General features: G+C 38.1%; 1 protein-coding gene across 3 annotated transcripts in view; it reads right to left on the reverse strand.

Annotated features, from left to right (window-relative positions):
- ttn.2 (titin, tandem duplicate 2) overlaps nucleotides 1-20,596 on the reverse strand; it is a 246,500-nt gene that overhangs the window by 126,945 nt on the left and 98,959 nt on the right. Inside the window, exons 99-104 of one of the 3 annotated variants that reach the window (XM_044216152.1) lie at nucleotides 20,162-20,251; nucleotides 3,510-3,581; nucleotides 3,079-3,192; nucleotides 2,869-2,967; nucleotides 2,296-2,340; nucleotides 123-1,772 (exon numbers count right to left, since the gene is read on the reverse strand). In XM_044216152.1, coding sequence (XP_044072087.1) covers nucleotides 123-1,772; nucleotides 2,296-2,340; nucleotides 2,869-2,967; nucleotides 3,079-3,192; nucleotides 3,510-3,581; nucleotides 20,162-20,251 — 2,070 coding nt within the window. The remainder of the gene's footprint in view (nucleotides 1-122; nucleotides 1,773-2,295; nucleotides 2,341-2,868; nucleotides 2,968-3,078; nucleotides 3,193-3,509; nucleotides 3,582-20,161; nucleotides 20,252-20,596) is intronic. The other 2 variants (XM_044216153.1, XM_044216154.1) reach the window with 2 other exon arrangements.

Here is a 20,596-nt window from a genome sequence, read left to right on the forward strand (position 1 = left end):
TGATGAGGTAAAGACGTTTAAAATGGAGGCACAATGATGGGAATGAGTAGAGATTATTCAGGACATGAAGGATGGGTTTTTCTCAGTCATCACCCAACGAGTTGGGGCCGCCACCATCTCACCTCTCCTAGTCACCCCTGGTACCTCCAGAGCACCTTCCTCTCCTTCACCTTCCCAGTCTTCGGAACCGTAACTCTCCCGGGGAACCAGCTCCCAGCCCCAGGCTTCTTCTTCCTCCTGCTCCACCTCTTCCTCGGCTTCAAACTCCTCTTCAAATATCTCCTCCTCTGGCTGCGTGGCGACCTTCTTCATCTGCACAGCTCCAGGAGAGACCTCCTTCACAAGAGGAACCTTCCCTTTACCAGGCTTTGCTGGTTCTGCAGCCTTCTCCTCCTCTGGTGATGGCTTTTTTGGGACCTTTTTGAGAGTCACAGCTTCAATAGAGTCTTTTGGTGAAACAGTTTTAGGAATCTTTTTGAGTTTATCAACACTTGGCCTCTTCTCAACAGGGATTGTCTCTGCTTCTTTAAGCTTCTCAACTTTAGGAGATGGTGTCTTTTTCAGCTCAACCTTCTTGAGCTGCTCCACAGGCTTCAGAGCCACTTCTTCCTTCTCCTCTTTCACCTTGGGTGTGACTCCCTTCTTCAGCTGCAGAGGCTTGGGCTCCTCAGGAACCTTTTCAGGTTTTTTAATAGAAGCTGGCACCGGAGACACCGTCTTCTCTGCTGGAATTGCCTCTACCTTCTTCGGCTTCTCCGGCTTCTTCTCTGGAGCTTCTGGGATCTCAGGTTCCTTCGGTCTAGCCTCTGGCTCTCGTTCTTTTGGTTTTTCATCTGGACTCGTGCGATGACGGCGCAGGTCATCAGTTGGCTTCCTCTCTTTGTCCTCTGCAAGTTTCTTCTCAGGCTCTGTAGCCTCTTTGGAAGGCCTGGAGAAGGGCTTCAGCTTGATGCTTTCTATCTCTTGTTCCTGTGTTGGGATTTTCTTCACCTTGGTGGGCGCTTTGACCTCCTCAGGCTCTTTCTCTGGAGTTTTCTTTTTATCTACTGGCTTTGGCACCTTGGTTGCTGGCTCCTTTACCTCTGGAGGAGCTTTCTCAGGTTTCTTAGGAGGTTCTTTGGTTTCCACCTCTCTGGGAATCCTCTCTCCAATCTGGAAAGGCACACTGTCCCTGTCTGGCCTCTCCTTCTTATCTTTCTCTTGCTCCTCAGCTGGTTTAACAGGCTTTTCAAATGGTTTGAGTTTGACTACTTCTGGTTCCACTTCATCTGAAGGCAATTGTTTCACTTTCTTCAAGGCTGCACTAGGTGGGGTAGGTTCCTCTTCCTTTGGTGCCTTGGGAGTTCTCTTCAAAGAAATCTTATCTCCTGGTTTCTCATCTTTTGGGATGGGTTTCTGGCGGGTCCATGCATCTTTAGGAACTTCTTTCTGTTCCTCTTCTCTAGGCTTCATAATTTCTGGCTTTTTTACCACATCTGCTTTGTCTCGAGGTTTCTTCTCCTCCACACGTCTCCTGGTGGCGACTGACATCTCAACAGCCTCTTCTTTATGCACCATCTCCTCAACATCATAGACAGTGGTCTTGGTGACCTTCTGAGGCTTTTCCTCTTCTTCAGCTTCTTCAGGTAGAACTGATGGAATCTTCTTCAGTTTGATAATCTCCTGCTCCTCTTCCACTTCCTTCATGACCCTGGTTGTTTTCCTCAAAGTGGGAATCTCAAACGTTACATCCTCTTCTGACTGAACTGTACCTTTTTTGTGCAGAACCATTTCTGAGGCAGTAAAGGTTTGACATTACGTATTAGACACTTAACTGACAGCACAATTTGTACAAACACATACACATACTTAACACTTGGAAAATTAGAAAAATAAATATAAAAATACAAAGAAAATAAAAATTAAAACATCCCCTATCCCCAATGATTTTAATATAAAGCTAATTTAAAAAGATTATGTGTAAAAATGATTACAACAGTAACAATAACAAACATAGAAGAACAAGAACACAAAGACACAAGAAAAGACAACTTCCACAGGATACTACAGAAAAACATATATTATACGTATATACAATTGAAATAATTGATTACAATTTTTTTGGGAGAAAGTTTGCTTTGATATGTATGTATTAAACCAATTAGTGCTAATAAGGGGTCAAATCCCTGCTTTTTTGCAACCTTTAGAGTCCCAACCTCTCCAACTGACATTTTGAAACACAACCATGAACCTGTTGTAGTTTTTAGATTTGGTTTACTAATTCACTAAGGTAAAGTGAGTGAGTGGTGCTCCTACCTTTCTTGACTCCTCCTGGTGTTTGGACGGGTCCTTTGGTTTCATCTAATACAGAGGTATAGTTCAGAAAATTGTTAATAAGGCCAATTGATCATCAAACACATTCAGAAATAATAAATATTCTAATATAGAATATGGATGACATGTGATAAAGTTGTGACTGAGATGCAAAGCAAAGTAGTCCAGTATCACATGATTTAGCTGAATGACATGAGAAAAGTGTCATACATAAAGATAAAGAGTTGAAATGAAGTTAAGTTGTGTCCAAGGACAAATGTGGCATGCTTGTGTTGGATTCAAGGTCAATGAATTAATGACCAAAAAAATAGGACGAACAACATGAAAAGACCAACAATGAAAAACCACAGCGAGGGACTGTACTGCTGGTAAAGGTCACACTGACCCGGATAAGACAGACTGACAACCCAATCACCAACAACAGTGGAAGCACACAAGTGGCTGGTTATATAGTCAACATTTGCAGTGATAAAATAAGATGTGAAAAATATGGAAAGGACTACAAAAATCCAACAAAGAGGATGTTGGCCTCTCAGTCCATCAAAATACCTCTACCTGTCTCAGGAGCTATCTTTTCTACCACGATTGTTTTTTCTTCTTCCGCAACCGTCTTTGTTGGTTCTTCAGCCTTCTTCACAGGCTGTGGCTTGGTCACTTCAAGTATAAAAAAAAGAGGGAACTGAAGTATTGTAAAGTATCACCAAAACACACTGTCTTTCTAAAAAGGTGTTAGTACGAAATCTTTAAGAATCATTGTCTGGATACCTGGCTTTGTTTCTTCTTGTGGAGTAATTCTTTTCTCCAACTTCTTGGTTTTGTCAGTGACTTCGGGCCTTTTGGCAGCTTCTTGAACTTTTACAGCAGCCTGCGGTTTACTCTCTTCAAGTACAAGGTATACAGGGAATTCAAAAGAAAGCTCTCCACAAACACTACATTCTAGATCTGAGAGCTTTACGCCAAAAGAACCAAAGTTCATATTGCTATTCTTTGTTCATAACCACCTTGTTTGATTTCATTTATTTCCATAGTACATCACTCTCTTTAATGACTTAGGTATATGTTGGGTTTCTTCAGGATAAAATTTCAAAGATTCATATTTGCTCAAGAGTGACATTCTTTTACGAATGCCTTCAGACAACCCTCACAGATACAAACAGACATTAACACCAAAACACATTTAAAGAGAAGTTGGGTACCTTCTTGAGGAGCAGTTGGCTTTACCAGTGCTTCTTTGACTTGTGGTGGGAACTCCTTCTCCTTCACAGGAACTTGGAAATGAAATTATATGACAATCAGAACTTCACTAAGACTGATGGGATGAGCACTGAACAAAGAAAATCCTCGATGGAAACATACAAAGTTGGAAGATTGAGTTTAAAAATGGAAGAAATTTCCAGGAAATTTCCACAAAAATATCTCACCTCACCAACATTTTCTCTCGATACACACAGGTACAGTGACACATAATGGACACAACAAACATAGCATTTGAAAAAATGATGATAAAACTCCAACATATAACATGAAACTGTGGTGGTTCAGATATCAGGTGATAAGAAACCAAAAGAGACTGTCTCAGTCGACAGCATGACAGTTCTTCACAATGAGCAAGAATACAGTTTGTGCCCAAACAAAATGGGTGATATGACATGGATATCCTCTTGAAATGATGACGACAAAGAGGTATGAATCTAATAAATCCTTAAGAAGATGATAACGAGGAGGTGCACAACGATGTTTGGTGCTCAGATCAAAAACACGTGCTCGGTGACATATAACACTTTTTCCTCTATACCTCTTGAAGATTCTTGAAGGGAGACATGTTCTTTCCCTTCTGGTTCCAAAGACAAAACCCTCGTTTCTATGATGGACTGAAGCCCTTGAGCTTCTCCCTCTTTTCTGCTTGTGGTTTCAACTTCCTGAGAAGGGATGTATTGGACATCTGCTTTCATCATCTTTGTCTTGGTTTTATCTGTTACTGAGGGTTCTCTGACTGTGGGCTCATGCCAAGGCATCACATCAACATCAGCTTTTACCTCTGTTGTTGCAGGTTTGTATTTTTCAGAAATCTTCAATTCGTCATCAACTATCTCTGGGGATTGATACATTTTCTCACTTATTTTCATCGGTAAAGCTAACTGCTCACCTTTGATTTGTTCCTGTTCAATGGCGTTTATCTCTGGTTTTTCATTTTCATGAAACTCTTTGAATATTTTGTCTTTCCCTATCATTGTTTCTGTCTTGATTTCCTTAAGTTTAGCCAATTTCTGTTGTCTTTCCAAATCATCTCGCTCAATTAATGACTCTTTTGGTGTTGCCTCCAACAGCGATGTCACTGTGGGTTGTCTTTCAACTTGTTCCAGTCTTACTTTCATTCCTTCTACAGAAGAAACTATGGCAGCTTGGTCCTCAAGTGTGACTATTTTTGGCCATTCTTCTTCATCTTTAAAGTCTAGTTCAGTGGACATAGTTGATCTAATTTCCTCTTTTGTTGTGATTCTCTCTTTGAGAATTTCTCTTTTGGTATATTTTTCTGGTCTATCAGCTGCTACAAGTGATTCTTTAGATGTCACCTCAGTTGCAGGCGTTACTGCAGCTTTGCTTTCAATGTATTCATTCAGCTTCATTTTTGTTCCTTCAATAGGACTAACTGTAGCACTTTTATCTTTAACTGTGACTACCTTTGACTCAATTTCTTCTACTGTAACATCAGATTTATCACTTTCATGCAAAGTCTGTTTTGGAAACTCAGTTTGAGTATCTCCAACAACTTCTCCAATATTGGTGTATTTTTGTGAAGTATCTTGGCCTCGGAGTAATTCTTTAGCGATGGACTCTGCTCTGGTTGTATGTCTTTCAGCTGGAGTAACTTTGGTAGTTTTGTCACCAAGTATTTCAACCTTCGACTTGCTTTCTTGCACTTCGATCTTTTCAGTTTGATCTAACTTCTGGCTGTTATCTAATATGGATTCTTCTTTCATCAACAAAGAAATATCCTCTGACATGTAAGCCTCCTCTTTTCTTGATTTAATGTCTTTTACGAGAACATTGGGGGAAATATACCTTTGTGGAATATCTAATATAATATGTTGTTCTTTAACAGTCAGTGGTTTTTCATATGCAACGTCCATTACAGGTGTCCTTGGAGCCTTTCTTTCGATTTGTGTCGGCTTTGTTTCTACATTCGTAGTAACACTGAGAAAAACGTCCTTAACTGTGTCTGTTTTAGACTGAATGCCTTCAACTGTAACCTGCCCTTGGTCTTTTAGAGAGTCTGGTTTCTTTGGAGATGTACTATCATATTTAACTTCCTCATGTCTTGGTGAATGGTCTCTGACAACTCCCTCTGTTTTAGCATCTTCTCCTACAAGTGCTGTCACTTCTGCTTTTTGTTGAGTTTGTTTTTGTTTTGTTGCTGTTGTACCATCAACAAATGCAATTTTGTCAGTTTTAAATTGACTTTTAACTTCTTTTAACTGAGTATCTTCATCGGTAATCTCTTGTTTTTCAGTGAAATTTTCCACACTTTCCTTGTTATATTCTGGACTTTGTGAATATCTTATAAGAGAAACCTCACCAGATTCATGAATGTTCTCTTTTCTTGATACAATGTCTTTTACAAGTTTGTCAGATATAATACATCTTTGGAGGGAGTCTGATTTAACATCTCCATCTTTCACAATCAGAGATCTTTCAGATGCAACCTCCATCACAGGTGCCACTGAAAACTTCATTTCGACTTGTTCAGGTTTTGTTTCTGTTACTTCAAATGGAGTAGCACTACCGTATTCATCTTTTACTACAACTGTCTTGCACTGCACTTCCTCAAGGGAAGTTTTTGTACTTTTGCCCAACCTCTGTCCTTTCTCTTTTAGGGATTTTGATTTCTTTGACTGAATGTCTTTAATCTCAGTGTCTGTTACCTCTGTTACAGGAGTAACAGCTATCTTTGTTTCAGTTTCAATTTGTCTGGATTTGATCTCTTCAGCTGGAAGACCTGTGGTGGTTTTGTCAATTACTTTAAGTTTTTCTGGGGCTTCTTGCTCTACCAAAGAGTGCTGATCTTTTACTTCAGGTTTGGATGCAACTGAGGCCTTTCTTTCAATTTGTTCCTGTATTTCAGGTAACTTCTCTGGAATGGGAGTAACCTTCTCAGTTTTATCTTGAACTAGGTCTACTTTTGACTTGACTTGTTCAACTCTAATATCTTTTGTGTCCCTTAAAGACTCCTTTGTCTTCACAGAAACGTCATCTGACTTATAAATGTCCTCTTTTCTTGATGCAATATCTTTTACTAGCTCATCAGGTGTGATATACCTTTGGAGAGTGTCTGATTTAACATCTCCATCTTTCACAATCAGAGATCTTTCAGATGCAACCTCCATCACAGGTGCCACTGAAAACTTCATTTCGACTTGTTCAGGTTTTGTTTCTGTTACTTCAAATGGAGTAGCACTACCGTATTCATCTTTTACTACAACTGTCTTGCACTGCACTTCTTTAAGGGAAGTTTTTGTACTTTTGCCCAACCTCTGTCCTTTCTCTTTTAGGGATTTTGATTTCTTTGACTGAATGTCTTTAATCTCAGTGTCTGTTACCTCTGTTACAGGAGTAACAGCTATCTTTGTTTCAGTTTCAATTTGTCTGGATTTGATCTCTTCAGCTGGAAGACCTGTGGTGGTTTTGTCAATTACTTTAAGTTTTTCTGGGGCTTCTTGCTCTACCAAAGAGTGCTGATCTTTTACTTCAGGTTTGGATGCAACTGAGGCCTTTCTTTCAATTTGTTCCTGTATTTCAGGTAACTTCTCTGGAATGGGAGTAACCTTCTCAGTTTTATCTTGAACTAGGTCTACTTTTGACTTGACTTGTTCAACTCTAATGTCTTTTGTGTCCCTTAAAGACTCCTTTGTCTTCACAGAAATGTCATCTGACTTATAAATGTCCTCTTTTCTTGATGCAATATCTTTTACTAGCTCATCAGGTGTGATATACCTTTGGAGAGTGTCTGATTTAACATCTCCATCTTTCACAATCAGAGATCTTTCAGATGCAACCTCCATCACAGGTGCCACTGAAAACTTCATTTCGACTTGTTCAGGTTTTGTTTCTGTTACTTCAAATGGAGTAGCACTACCGTATTCATCTTTTACTACAACTGTCTTGCACTGCACTTCCTCAAGGGAAGTTTTTGTACTTTTGCCCAACCTCTGTCCTTTCTCTTTTAGGGATTTTGATTTCTTTGACTGAATGTCTTTAATCTCAGTGTCTGTTACCTCTGTTACAGGAGTAACAGCTATCTTTGTTTCAGTTTGATTTTGTCTGGTTTTCATCTCTTCAGCTGGAAAAACTGTAGTAGTTTTGTCCATTAGTTTTTCTACCAAAGTGTGTTCATGTGTTACTTCTGGCTTAGCTGCACCTGAAACCTTTCTTTTAACTTTCATTTTCTCTGGTTCATCTTTAACTATGTCTTCCTTGGTCTTGGCTTCTTCAACTGTAAGATGTTTGGAAGTATCAGATATAGCGTCTCCATCTTTTACTATCTGAGATTTTTCAGATGCAACCTCCATCACAGGTGCTGCTAAGAACTTTGTTTTAACTTGTTCCTGTTTTGTTTCTGATACTTCAAATAGAGCAACACTACCATATTCATCTTTAATTGTAACTGTATTGGACTGGATCTCTTCAGCTCTTCGTTCTTTAGATGTTTTTTCTTGCAGAGATGTAACGGTCTCCTTTCTTTCGATTTGTTCTTGCCTTATTGGTTTTGTCTTTAAAGTTGGAGGGACTTTGCCAATTTCATCTTTAATCGCTTCAACTGTAGTCTTCTGAGTTTTGACTAATTTCTGGGCTATGTCTTTTTCTTGAAAAATGTCATCTGGCTTCTTCTCTTTTACTTCCATGTCTGCCTTTGTTTCAGTTTGTTCCTGCCTCATTTTTTTCTCTTCAACAGGAGCAAATTTGGTTGTTTTGTCTTTCATTGTATCTTTCATTGATTGAATTGCTTCAAATGTCTTTGCTGACTTTTCTTTTCTCTTGGTAAGCAATATTTCTTTCTCTAGGTGAAGGGTTTCAAATTGACTGATGTCCCCCTCTCCTATTTCTCTGTTTTTAAAAGTTCTTTCAGCTCCAGCAGATATTTCTGGACCATCATGCTCTGCCAAAGACTTTGAATAGGTTACTTCAGGCTCAGTTTCCTCTGGGACCGTGCTGCCAATTTGTTCCTGTCTTTTTATGATCTTCTTTTCAATGGGAGCCACTTTGTCTGTTTTACTTTTAACTGGGACTAAGTTGGACCTGATTCCTTCAACTTTAATCTCTTTTTCTTTGCTTAAAGTAATGTCATTGATCACATCATCCAATGAGATTATCTGTTGTGGAATATCTGTTGTAGCATCTTCATCTTTTATTGTTATAGGTTTTTCAGCTGCCTCCTCCATCATAGGTACCACTGAAGTCATTCTTTCAACTTGTTCCTGCTGGATTTTTGTTGCTTCAAAACGTGTAACACTACCGTATTCATCTGTAACTGTGACTGTCTTGGCCTGGACTTCTTCAACTGTAATCTTTTTAGAGTTGGCTGACTTTGGCCATTCATCATTTTGAGCTTCATCTTTCCTATGAGAAACAAGTTCTGATGTGACTATTTCTTCAGGCCCAGTTTCCTTGGCAGCATCTACCTTCAGCAATTGCTCCTGATGCTGTTTTGTTTTCTTCTTTTCAGTCAAAGGTGCTTGGCCTGGAGAAATACCCTCTGAAACATCAGTTTCCTTATTAGCTGGTGCAAAGTCAGTTTCTTTGATTTCTGCCTGCTTTTCAGGCGCTACTTCCAATTCTTTAGAAGTTTCCTCCATCGTGGATGTAACTGAAACTCTTCTTTCAATTTGTTCCTGTTTTGATTTCGTCTCTTTAAGAGGACTAACTTTAAAAGTTTTATCTTTAATTGTGCTGACCTTTAGCTGGTCTTGTTCAACCCTAATCTCCTGAGGTTTGGTAAGTTTGGGTTGTGGTTGTTGGGGAGATACTGATTTGCTCTCTGTCGTATCAATTTCTTCATCTAATGTTACATGCTCTGTGACAAAATCTTTAATTTTGGCAAGTTTTTCAGGTGTACCATCTTTAATGGGAGTCACTTTTTCAGTTTTAACCTTAACTGTGACAAACTTTGATGGGATTTGTTCGTCTGCAACCTCTTTAGTTTTAGCTAACTTTTGTCCTCTCTCCTTCGGGGATATTGATTCCTTTGGAGAAATACCCTCTGAAACATCAATTTCCTTATTAGCTGGTGCAAAGTCAGTTTCTTTGATTTCTGCCTGCTTTTCAGGCACTACTTCCAATTCTTTAGAAGTTTCCTCCATCGTGGATGTAACTGAAACTCTTCTTTCAATTTGTTCCTGTTTTGATTTCGTCTCTTTAAGAGGACTAACTTTAAAAGTTTTATCTTTAATTGTGCTGACCTTTAGCTGGTCTTGTTCAACGCTAATCTCCTGAGGTTTGGTAAGTTTGGGTTGTGGTTGTTGGGAGATACTGATTTGCTCTCTGTCGTATCAATTTCTTCATCTAATGTTACATGCTCTGTGACAAAATCTTTAATTTTGGCAAGTTTTTCAGGTGTACCATCTTTAATGGGAGTCACTTTTTCAGTTTTAACCTTAACTGTGACAAACTTTGATGGGATTTGTTCGTCTGCAACCTCTTTAGTTTTAGCTAACTTTTGTCCTCTCTCCTTCGGGGATATTGATTCCTTTGGAGAAATACCCTCTGAAACATCAATTTCCTTATTAGCTGGTGCAAAGTCAGTTTCTTTGATTTCTGCCTGCTTTTCAGGCGCTACTTCCAATTCTTTAGAAGTTTCCTCCATCGTGGATGTAACTGAAACTCTTCTTTCAATTTGTTCCTGTTTTGATTTCGTCTCTTTAAGAGGACTAACTTTAAAAGTTTTATCTTTAATTGTGCTGACCTTTAGCTGGTCTTGTTCAACCCTAATCTCCTGAGGTTTGGTAAGTTTGGGTTGTGGTTGTTGGGGAGATACTGATTTGCTCTCTGTCGTATCAATTTCTTCATCTAATGTTACATGCTCTGTGACAAAATCTTTAATTTTGGCAAGTTTTTCAGGTGTACCATCTTTAATGGGAGTCACTTTTTCAGTTTTAACCTTAACTGTGACAAACTTTGATGGGATTTGTTCGTCTGCAACCTCTTTAGTTTTAGCTAACTTTTGTCCTCTCTCCTTCGGGGATATTGATTCCTTTGGAGAAATACCCTCTGAAACATCAATTTCCTTATTAGCTGGTGCAAAGTCAGTTTCTTTGATTTCTGCCTGCTTTTCAGGCGCTACTTCCAATTCTTTAGAAGTTTCCTCCATCGTGGATGTAACTGAAACTCTTCTTTCAATTTGTTCCTGTTTTGATTTCGTCTCTTTAAGAGGACTAACTTTAAAAGTTTTATCTTTAATTGTGCTGACCTTTAGCTGGTCTTGTTCAACCCTAATCTCCTGAGGTTTGGTAAGTTTGGGTTGTGGTTGTTGGGGAGATACTGATTTGCTCTCTGTCGTATCAATTTCTTCATCTAATGTTACATGCTCTGTGACAAAATCTTTAATTTTGGCAAGTTTTTCAGGTGTACCATCTTTAATGGGAGTCACTTTTTCAGTTTTAACCTTAACTGTGACAAACTTTGATGGGATTTGTTCGTCTGCAACCTCTTTAGTTTTAGCTAACTTTTGTCCTCTCTCCTTCGGGGATATTGATTCCTTTGGAGAAATACCCTCTGAAACATCAATTTCCTTATTAGCTGGTGCAAAGTCAGTTTCTTTGATTTCTGCCTGCTTTTCAGGCGCTACTTCCAATTCTTTAGAAGTTTCCTCCATCGTGGATGTAACTGAAACTCTTCTTTCAATTTGTTCCTGTTTTGATTTCGTCTCTTTAAGAGAGGACTAACTTTAAAAGTTTTATCTTTAATTGTGCTGATCTTTAGCTGGTCTTGTTCAACCCTAATCTCCTGAGGTTTGGTAAGTTTGGGTTGTGGTTGTTGGGGAGATACTGATTTGCTCTCTGTCGTATCAATTTCTTCATCTAATGTTACATGCTCTGTGACAAAATCTTTAATTTTGGCAAGTTTTTCAGGTGTACCATCTTTAATGGGAGTCACTTTTTCAGTTTTAACCTTAACTGTGACAAACTTTGATGGGATTTGTTCGTCTGCAACCTCTTTAGTTTTAGCTAACTTTTGTCCTCTCTCCTTGGGGATATTGATTCCTTTGGAGAAATACCCTCTGAAACATCAATTTCCTTATTAGCTGGTGCAAAGTCAGTTTCTTTGATTTCTGCCTGCTTTTCAGGCGCTACTTCCAATTCTTTAGAAGTTTCCTCCATCGTGGATGTAACTGAAACTCTTCTTTCAATTTGTTCCTGTTTTGATTTCGTCTCTTTAAGAGGACTAACTTTAAAAGTTTTATCTTTAATTGTGCTGACCTTTAGCTGGTCTTGTTCAACCCTAATCTCCTGAGGTTTGGTAAGTTTGGGTTGTGGTTGTTGGGGAGATACTGATTTGCTCTCTGTCGTATCAATTTCTTCATCTAATGTTACATGCTCTGTGACAAAATCTTTAATTTTGGCAAGTTTTTCAGGTGTACCATCTTTAATGGGAGTCACTTTTTCAGTTTTAACCTTAACTGTGACAAACTTTGATGGGATTTGTTCGTCTGCAACCTCTTTAGTTTTAGCTAACTTTTGTCCTCTCTCCTTCGGGGATATTGATTCCTTTGGAGAAATACCCTCTGAAACATCAATTTCCTTATTAGCTGGTGCAAAGTCAGTTTCTTTGATTTCTGCCTGCTTTTCAGGCGCTACTTCCAATTCTTTAGAAGTTTCCTCCATCGTGGATGTAACTGAAACTCTTCTTTCAATTTGTTCCTGTTTTGATGTCGTCTCTTTAAGAGAACTAACTTTAAAAGTTTTATCTTTAATTGTGCTGATCTTTAGCTGGTCTTGTTCAACCCTAATCTCCTGAGGTTTGGTAAGTTTGGGTTGTGGTTGTTGGGGAGATACTGATTTGCTCTCTGTCGTATCAATTTCTTCATCTAATGTTACATGCTCTGTGACAAAATCTTTAATTTTGGCAAGTTTTTCAGGTGTACCATCTTTAATGGGAGTCACTTTTTCAGTTTTAACCTTAACTGTGACAAACTTTGATGGGATTTGTTCGTCTGCAACCTCTTTAGTTTTAGCTAACTTTTGTCCTCTCCTTCGGGATATTGATTCCTTTGGAGAAATACCCTCTGAAACATTAATTTCCTTATTAGCTGGTGCAAAGTCAGTTTCTTTGATTTCTGCCTGCTTTTCAGGCGCTACTTCCAATTCTTTAGAAGTTTCCTCCATCGTGGATGTAACTGAAACTCTTCTTTCAATTTGTTCCTGTTTTGATTTCGTCTTTTTAAGAGGACTAACTTTAAAAGTTTTATCTTTAATTGTGCTGACCTTTAGCTGGTCTTGTTCAACTCTAATCTCCTGAGGTTTGGTAAGTTTGGGTTGTGATTGTTGGGGAGATACTGATTTGCTCTCTGTCGTATCAATTTCTTCATCTAATGTTACATGCTCTGTGACAAAATCTTTAATTTTGGCAAGTTTTTCAGGTGTACCATCTTTAATGGGAGTCACTTTTTCAGTTTTAACCTTAACTGTGACAAACTTTGATGGGATTTGTTCGTCTGCAACCTCTTTAGTTTTAGCTAACTTTTGTCCTCTCTCCTTCGGGGATATTGATTCCTTTGGAGAAATACCCTCTGAAACATCAATTTCCTTATTAGCTGGTGCAAAGTCAGTTTCTTTGATTTCTGCCTGCTTTTCAGGCGCTACTTCCAATTCTTTAGAAGTTTCCTCCATCGTGGATGTAACTGAAACTCTTCTTTCAATTTGTTCCTGTTTTGATTTCGTCTCTTTAAGAGAACTAACTTTAAAAGTTTTATCTTTAATTGTGCTGACCTTTAGCTGGTCTTGTTCAACCCTAATCTCCTGAGGTTTGGTAAGTTTGGGTTGTGGTTGTTGGGGAGATACTGATTTGCTCTCTGTCGTATCAATTTTTTCATCTAATGTTACATGCTCTGTGACAAAATCTTTAATTTTGGCAAGTTTTTCAGGTGTACCATCTTTAATGGGAGTCACTTTTTCAGTTTTAACCTTAACTGTGACAAACTTTGATGGGATTTGTTCTGTCTGCAACCTCTTTAGTTTTAGCTAACTTTTGTCTCTCTCCTTCGGGGATATTGATTCCTTTGGAGAAATACCCTCTGAAACATCAATTTCCTTATTAGCTGGTGCAAAGTCAGTTTCTTTGATTTCTGCCTGCTTTTCAGGCGCTACTTCCAATTCTTTAGAAGTTTCCTCCATCGTGGATGTAACTGAAACTCTTCTTTCAATTTGTTCCTGTTTTGTTTTCGTCTCTTTAAGAGGACTAACTTTAAAAGTTTTATCTTTAATTGTGCTGACCTTTAGCTGGTCTTGTTCAATCCTAATCTCCTGAGGTTTGGTAAATTTGGGTTGTGGTTGTTGGGGAGATACTGATTTGCTCTCTGTCGTATCAATTTCTTCATCTAATGTTACATGCTCTGTGACAAAATCTTTAATTTTGGCAAGTTTTTCAGGTGTACCATCTTTAATGGGAGTCACTTTTTCAGTTTTAACCTTAACTGTGACAAACTTTGATGGGATTTGTTCGTCTGCAACCTCTTTAGTTTTAGCTAACTTTTGTCCTCTCTCCTTCGGGGATATTGATTCCTTTGGAGAAATACCCTCTGAAACATCAATTTCCTTATTAGCTGGTGCAAAGTCAGTTTCTTTGATTTCTGCCTGCTTTTCAGGCGCTACTTCCAATTCTTTAGAAGTTTCCTCCATCGTGGATGTAACTGAAACTCTTCTTTCAATTTGTTCCTGTTTTGATTTCGTCTCTTTAAGAGGACTAACTTTAAAAGTTTTATCTTTAATTGTGCTGACCTTTAGCTGGTCTTGTTCAACCCTAATCTCCTGAGGTTTGGTAAGTTTGGGTTGTGGTTGTTGGGGAGATACTGATTTGCTCTCTGTCGTATCAATTTCTTCATCTAATGTTACATGCTCTGTGACAAAATCTTTAATTTTGGCAAGTTTTTCAGGTGTACCATCTTTAATGGGAGTCACTTTTTCAGTTTTAACCTTAACTGTGACAAACTTTGATGGGATTTGTTCGTCTGCAACCTCTTTAGTTTTAGCTAACTTTTGTCCTCTCTCCTTCGGGGATATTGATTCCTTTGGAGAAATACCCTCTGAAACATCAATTTCCTTATTAGCTGGTGCAAAGTCAGTTTCTTTGATTTCTGCCTGCTTTTCAGGCGCTACTTCCAATTCTTTAGAAGTTTCCTCCATCGTGGATGTAACTGAAACTCTTCTTTCAATTTGTACCTGTTTTGATTTCGTCTCTTTAAGAGGACTAACTTTAAAAGTTTTATCTTTAATTGTGCTGACCTTTAGCTGGTCTTGTTCAACCCTAATCTCCTGAGGTTTGGTAAGTTTGGGTTGTGGTTGTTGGGGAGATACTGATTTGCTCTCTGTCGTATCAATTTCTTCATCTAATGTTACATGCTCTGTGACAAAATCTTTAATTTTGGCAAGTTTTTCAGGTGTACCATCTTTAATGGGAGTCACTTTTTCAGTTTTAACCTTAACTGTGACAAACTTTGATGGGATTTGTTCGTCTGCAACCTCTTTAGTTTTAGCTAACTTTTGTCCTCTCTCCTTCGGGGATATTGATTCCTTTGGAGAAATACCCTCTGAAACATTAATTTCCTTATTAGCTGGTGCAAAGTCAGTTTCTTTGATTTCTGCCTGCTTTTCAGGCGCTACTTCCAATTCTTTAGAAGTTTCCTCCATCGTGGATGTAACTGAAACTCTTCTTTCAATTTGTTCCTGTTTTGATTTCGTCTTTTTAAGAGGACTAACTTTAAAAGTTTTATCTTTAATTGTGCTGACCTTTAGCTGGTCTTGTTCAACTCTAATCTCCTGAGGTTTGGTAAGTTTGGGTTGTGGTTGTTGGGGAGATACTGATTTGCTCTCTGTCGTATCAATTTCTTCATCTAATGTTACATGCTCTGTGACAAAATCTTTAATTTTGGCAAGTTTTTCAGGTGTACCATCTTTAATGGGAGTCACTTTTTCAGTTTTAACCTTAACTGTGACAAACTTTGATGGGATTTGTTCGTCTGCAACCTCTTTAGTTTTAGCTAACTTTTGTCCTCTCTCCTTCGGGGATATTGATTCCTTTGGAGAAATACCCTCTGAAACATCAATTTCCTTATTAGCTGGTGCAAAGTCAGTTTCTTTGATTTCTGCCTGCTTTTCAGGCGCTACTTCCAATTCTTTAGAAGTTTCCTCCATCGTGGATGTAACTGAAACTCTTCTTTCAATTTGTTCCTGTTTTGATTTCGTCTCTTTAAGAGGACTAACTTTAAAAGTTTTATCTTTAATTGTGCTGACCTTTAGCTGGTCTTGTTCAACCCTAATCTCCTGAGGTTTGGTAAGTTTGGGTTGTGGTTGTTGGGGAGATACTGATTTGCTCTCTGTCGTATCAATTTCTTCATCTAATGTTACATGCTCTGTGACAAAATCTTTAATTTTGGCAAGTTTTTCAGGTGTACCATCTTTAATGGGAGTCACTTTTTCAGTTTTAACCTTAACTGTGACAAACTTTGATGGGATTTGTTCGTCTGCAACCTCTTTAGTTTTAGCTAACTTTTGTCCTCTCTCCTTCGGGGATATTGATTCCTTTGGAGAAATACCCTCTGAAACATCAATTTCCTTATTAGCTGGTGCAAAGTCAGTTTCTTTGATTTCTGCCTGCTTTTCAGGCGCTACTTCCAATTCTTTAGAAGTTTCCTCCATCGTGGATGTAACTGAAACTCTTCTTTCAATTTGTTCCTGTTTCTTTTTCGTCTCTTTAAGAGGACTAACTTTAAAAGTTTTATCTTTAATTGTGCTGACCTTTAGCTGGTCTTGTTCAATCCTAATCTCCTGAGGTTTGGTAAATTTGGGTTGTGGTTGTTGGGGAGATACTGATTTGCTCTCTGTCGTATCAATTTCTTCATCTAATGTTACATGCTCTGTGACAAAATCTTTAATTTTGGCAAGTTTTTCAGGTGTACCATCTTTAATGGGAGTCACTTTTTCAGTTTTAACCTTAACTGTGACAAACTTTGATGGGATTTGTTCGTCTGCAACCTCTTTAGTTTTAGCTAACTTTTGTCCTCTCTCCTTCGGGGATATTGATTCCTTTGGAGAAATACCCTCTGAAACATTAATTTCCTTATTAGCTGGTGCAAAGTCGGTTTCTTTGATTTCTGCCTGCTTTTCAGGCGCTACTTCCAATTCTTTAGAAGTTTCCTCCATCGTGGATGTAACTGAAACTCTTCTTTCAATTTGTTCCTGTTTTGATTTCGTCTCTTTAAGAGGACTAACTTTAAAAGTTTTATCTTTAATTGTGCTGACCTTTAGCTGGTCTTGTTCAACTCTAATCTCCTGAGGTTTGGTAAGTTTCTGTTGTGGTTCTTGCAAAGATAACTCGCTCTCTGTCGAATCAATTTCAATTGTTTTTTCCATCACAGGCCTACCTAAACCTTTTCTTCCAACTTGCTTTTTTGATGGTTTCTTCTGTTTACTGACAGTATCTGTGGCAGTTTTTTCTTCAACTTTGTCAGTTTTACGTACTATCTGGTGTCTTTCTATTGCTGTTCTGTGTTTCTTTGAAGAAATGGCCTCTGACTCAGTAATATCCTCCTTACTTGATGCAATTTCTTTAGCTGCTGTTTTTTTTGAAAAACATTCTGCTATCAGTAATTCCTCAGGTTTCATCTCCTCTACATCTGTAACTGGGGACTTTGTTTGGGTTTGTTTGAGTCTTGGTTTTGTCTCTTCGATCAGTGTAACGTTAGAATATTTGCCTTTAACTGTGGTAACGCTTGATGGTACTGACTCAGCAGCATCTTCAGATTCGGCAAACTTCTGCAGTTTTTCTGTCAGTGTTTCTTCAGGTGTTGCTTCTGGCAAATCTGCAACTGATGCCTTTCTTTCTTCTTTCTTTGACTTGTCAACAGTATATTGTTCTGTAAATCTGTCTGTTATTTCATCATATGTATTTAACTTTCTTTCAGATTGTTCCTGTTTAGTTTGTTTCCAATCCTTAGTGATTTTGTTTTCTCCTGTTTCTAAATGGACTTTTGGTGGCATCTGATGTCTTTCTGCTGGTGATGGCTTTATCCTTGCAGAAATGACCTTTAATATAATTTCCTCTTTTTCTACATTGTCTTGTACAGCTTCTGCTGTTTTGGAAAGTTTTTCTGAACCATCTCCTGCTATCAATGATTCGTTATGTGTTAATTCATTCAAAGGAGTGATGGAGGGCATTCTTTCAATTAGTTCTTGTTTTGTTACTTCCTTTACTTGAATGGGAGTGACTTCTGCAGTTTCATCTTTAATTCTGACTATCTTTGACTGGACATCATCAGCTTTACCTTTGATTGGCTTCTGCTGTCTCTGTTTTTGAGCTATCTCTTTTTCAACAACAGGAGTAGTTGATGCTTTTCTTTCAGTTTGTTCCTGTCTTGTTTTTATCTCTTCATTTGGAGGAACAATGTGTTGTTTATCTTCAGTTGTAGCCATCTCTGGCTGGACTTTGAATTCTAGGTCTTCGTTTTCTTTTAACATCTGTTCCCTTTCTTTTAAATTAATTGGTCTTGTAGGAGGAATGTCTTCTATTTCAGCTTTTTCTTTGCTACCAGTGTTTTCTGCTTTAGTGGTATATTGTTCTGGGGTATAAGGCTGTAACGTTGCTTGTTTTGGTTCTCCATCTTGCTCAGATTTAATAGAGGACTGTTTTTCAGTTTGCTGTTGTCGTGGTTTTGTCTTTTCTTTTGGACAAACTTGGACATGTTTGTCTTTAACAGTAGTTGCCTTGAATTGGTCCTCATCTTCAACCACTGTCTGCAATCTCACTTTCTGAGCTACATCTTTTAGAGTCGTGCCCTTTGATAAGATTTCAGGTTTTTGATGGGTATTATCAGTTATGGTTTCTCTCTCTGACAGTGATTCTGGATGTTTGACTTCTATTGCAGGAGTAACTGATGTCTCTCTGTTGGGTTTCACCTCAGTTGTTCCTTCCATAGGACTGACTTTGACCAGTTTGTCTTTAAGTGTAACTACTTTGGACAAAATGGATTCAGGCAGAAGCTCCCTGGTTGACTTTGGCAGTTTTTCAGATGATGACTTTCCTTTGGTTAACTCTATCAGTGGTTTAACCGAGGCCCTTCCTTCCTTCCTTCCCTGTTCTTCTTGTTTCATGTCTTGGTCTTTTTCCATGACTGCCCTCAACTGAAAGTCATCAAATTCTATGTCTCCTGTTTTTTGTACAGTCTGTTCTTTTTGCTTGGATGGTTGTATTTTCTTTTTATAAACTTTCTGTGGCTTTTGTAATTTGTCAGTTAGTTCTACACCTTCTTTAACATGTTCATCAATTATAATACATTTTTCAGGAGTGTCTTCCTCCAGTAATTCTTTTTCTGCAATGTCTTTTTCATGAGTTAGTTCCTGTATCTCTGGTTTCTTGTCAAATGTTTTCTTTTTCAAAGAATCTACTTTGTCCTTTTGTATTTCTTTCTTTGCAGTACCTTTAGACACTGGCGACTGACTTTCTTCAATCTTATTTTCAGCCAATTCACTTTCTTTTGATTGTGAATCTATTTTTAGTCTGAATGGTTTGTTAGCTAATGTTTGTCTGGCAGACTTTGGTGTTGCATACTGCTTTTCCTCTGCTTCCTTAGATTCAACTATTCTAGGTTTGGAAGATACCTTTACTATTGGTTGAACAACCTCTGAAGAATCAGTTTCTTCTGTCTTTGAGGTCGTTTCAATATTTTCAGCCTCTAAAGGTTTTTCTTCTGGGTCAGTTTGCTTTAATTTCTTCTGAAGACTGTCTTTTTCTAAAGGCTTACTGTCTATCATACCAGATAACTCGGGTTTTCTAACTGATAATTTAGGTTTATCTTTGAGCTCTTGTGTAATAATACCTGCTTCAAAAGTTGCCTGTTGTGGTTCTATCACCTGTTTTTGATCAGAAACAGCTTTGACTGGAATTTTAGGACTCCCAGCTTTTCTTTCACTACTTTGAGAAGCGTCCTTATGTTCTTTAGTATCTTTTTTAATGTAATTTATTTCTATGCTTGCTGTTGGAGCATCAGTTTTTTGGACAGAAAACTCTTTGTCTTGAGATTTTTTTTGGGTAGGTTCATCCTGAACTGCCACAACTTTTTTCCTCTTAGATTCACTTCCTGTTATGACCTTTTCTTTCATTTTTGGGGTGACTCTTGTTTTAAGACCCTGTGCCTTTAAACCATCAGTAACAGATATATAACCACTTATCTCAGACACTTCATCAGGTTCTTCCATCGTACTTAAAATCCCTTCTTGCGGCAAAGATTTAATACTTTCTCCCACAATTTTTTCTTCATCCTTGTGATATATTTTAGTTTTTTCTTCAAACTCTTCTCTTTCTGTGACCTCCTCTGCAGAGGATGTTTCCTCTGATGTGAAATCTTTCAGGATCTTCTGAGCTCCTACTCTTTTCTCAGCCTTTAAAAGACTGGTGATGGCCACTTGAGGATGGAAGAGTATAAGAGGTGTGGAGAGAAAGCACCATGTAGCGGTGCCAAGAGATTAGGAAAAAAACAACAAAAACACAGAAACAAACATTTGGAGTTAAACAAGACAAACACAGAGATAATAAGAAAGTAGTAGGAGCTGACAATCAAGGACAGGGAAATGTGCTGTTGTTGTACCTGGTCTTTTTCCTTTTATCTCGACTTGTGTTTCAGGAGACAAAGCATCAGGAATGATTGCGGGAATCGTCTCGGCCTTGGCTTCTGTTTCTTTAAAGAATAATCAGTTTTTGTTTAAGGCAAGATATTAATATTTAAGAGAAGAAATAAGAGGAAGAAAGAGACTTAAAACCACAAGGGGATAAAAAAAGAACCCCTTTAAAAAGACACAAAAACAAAGTAACAGTAATATAATATGTAAACCAGGGGGAACAAAATGAAGATGAAAATGTGGTACGAAGGGACGTTTACAAATGAAAAGAGACAAACTGGGTTTGATCATGGACTCAGGGCTTAAATGATGAACCCTGGTGGTTGCCCAAGATTTTGGATAAAAAAGAACACAGACAGTACCCAAACATGGAGTCATATAAAAAAGTTAGAGATGAAAATGAT

This window comes from Siniperca chuatsi, linkage group LG12 (assembly GCF_020085105.1).
Source record: "Siniperca chuatsi isolate FFG_IHB_CAS linkage group LG12, ASM2008510v1, whole genome shotgun sequence".
In the NCBI taxonomy this organism is placed as follows: Eukaryota; Metazoa; Chordata; class Actinopteri; order Centrarchiformes; family Sinipercidae; genus Siniperca; species Siniperca chuatsi.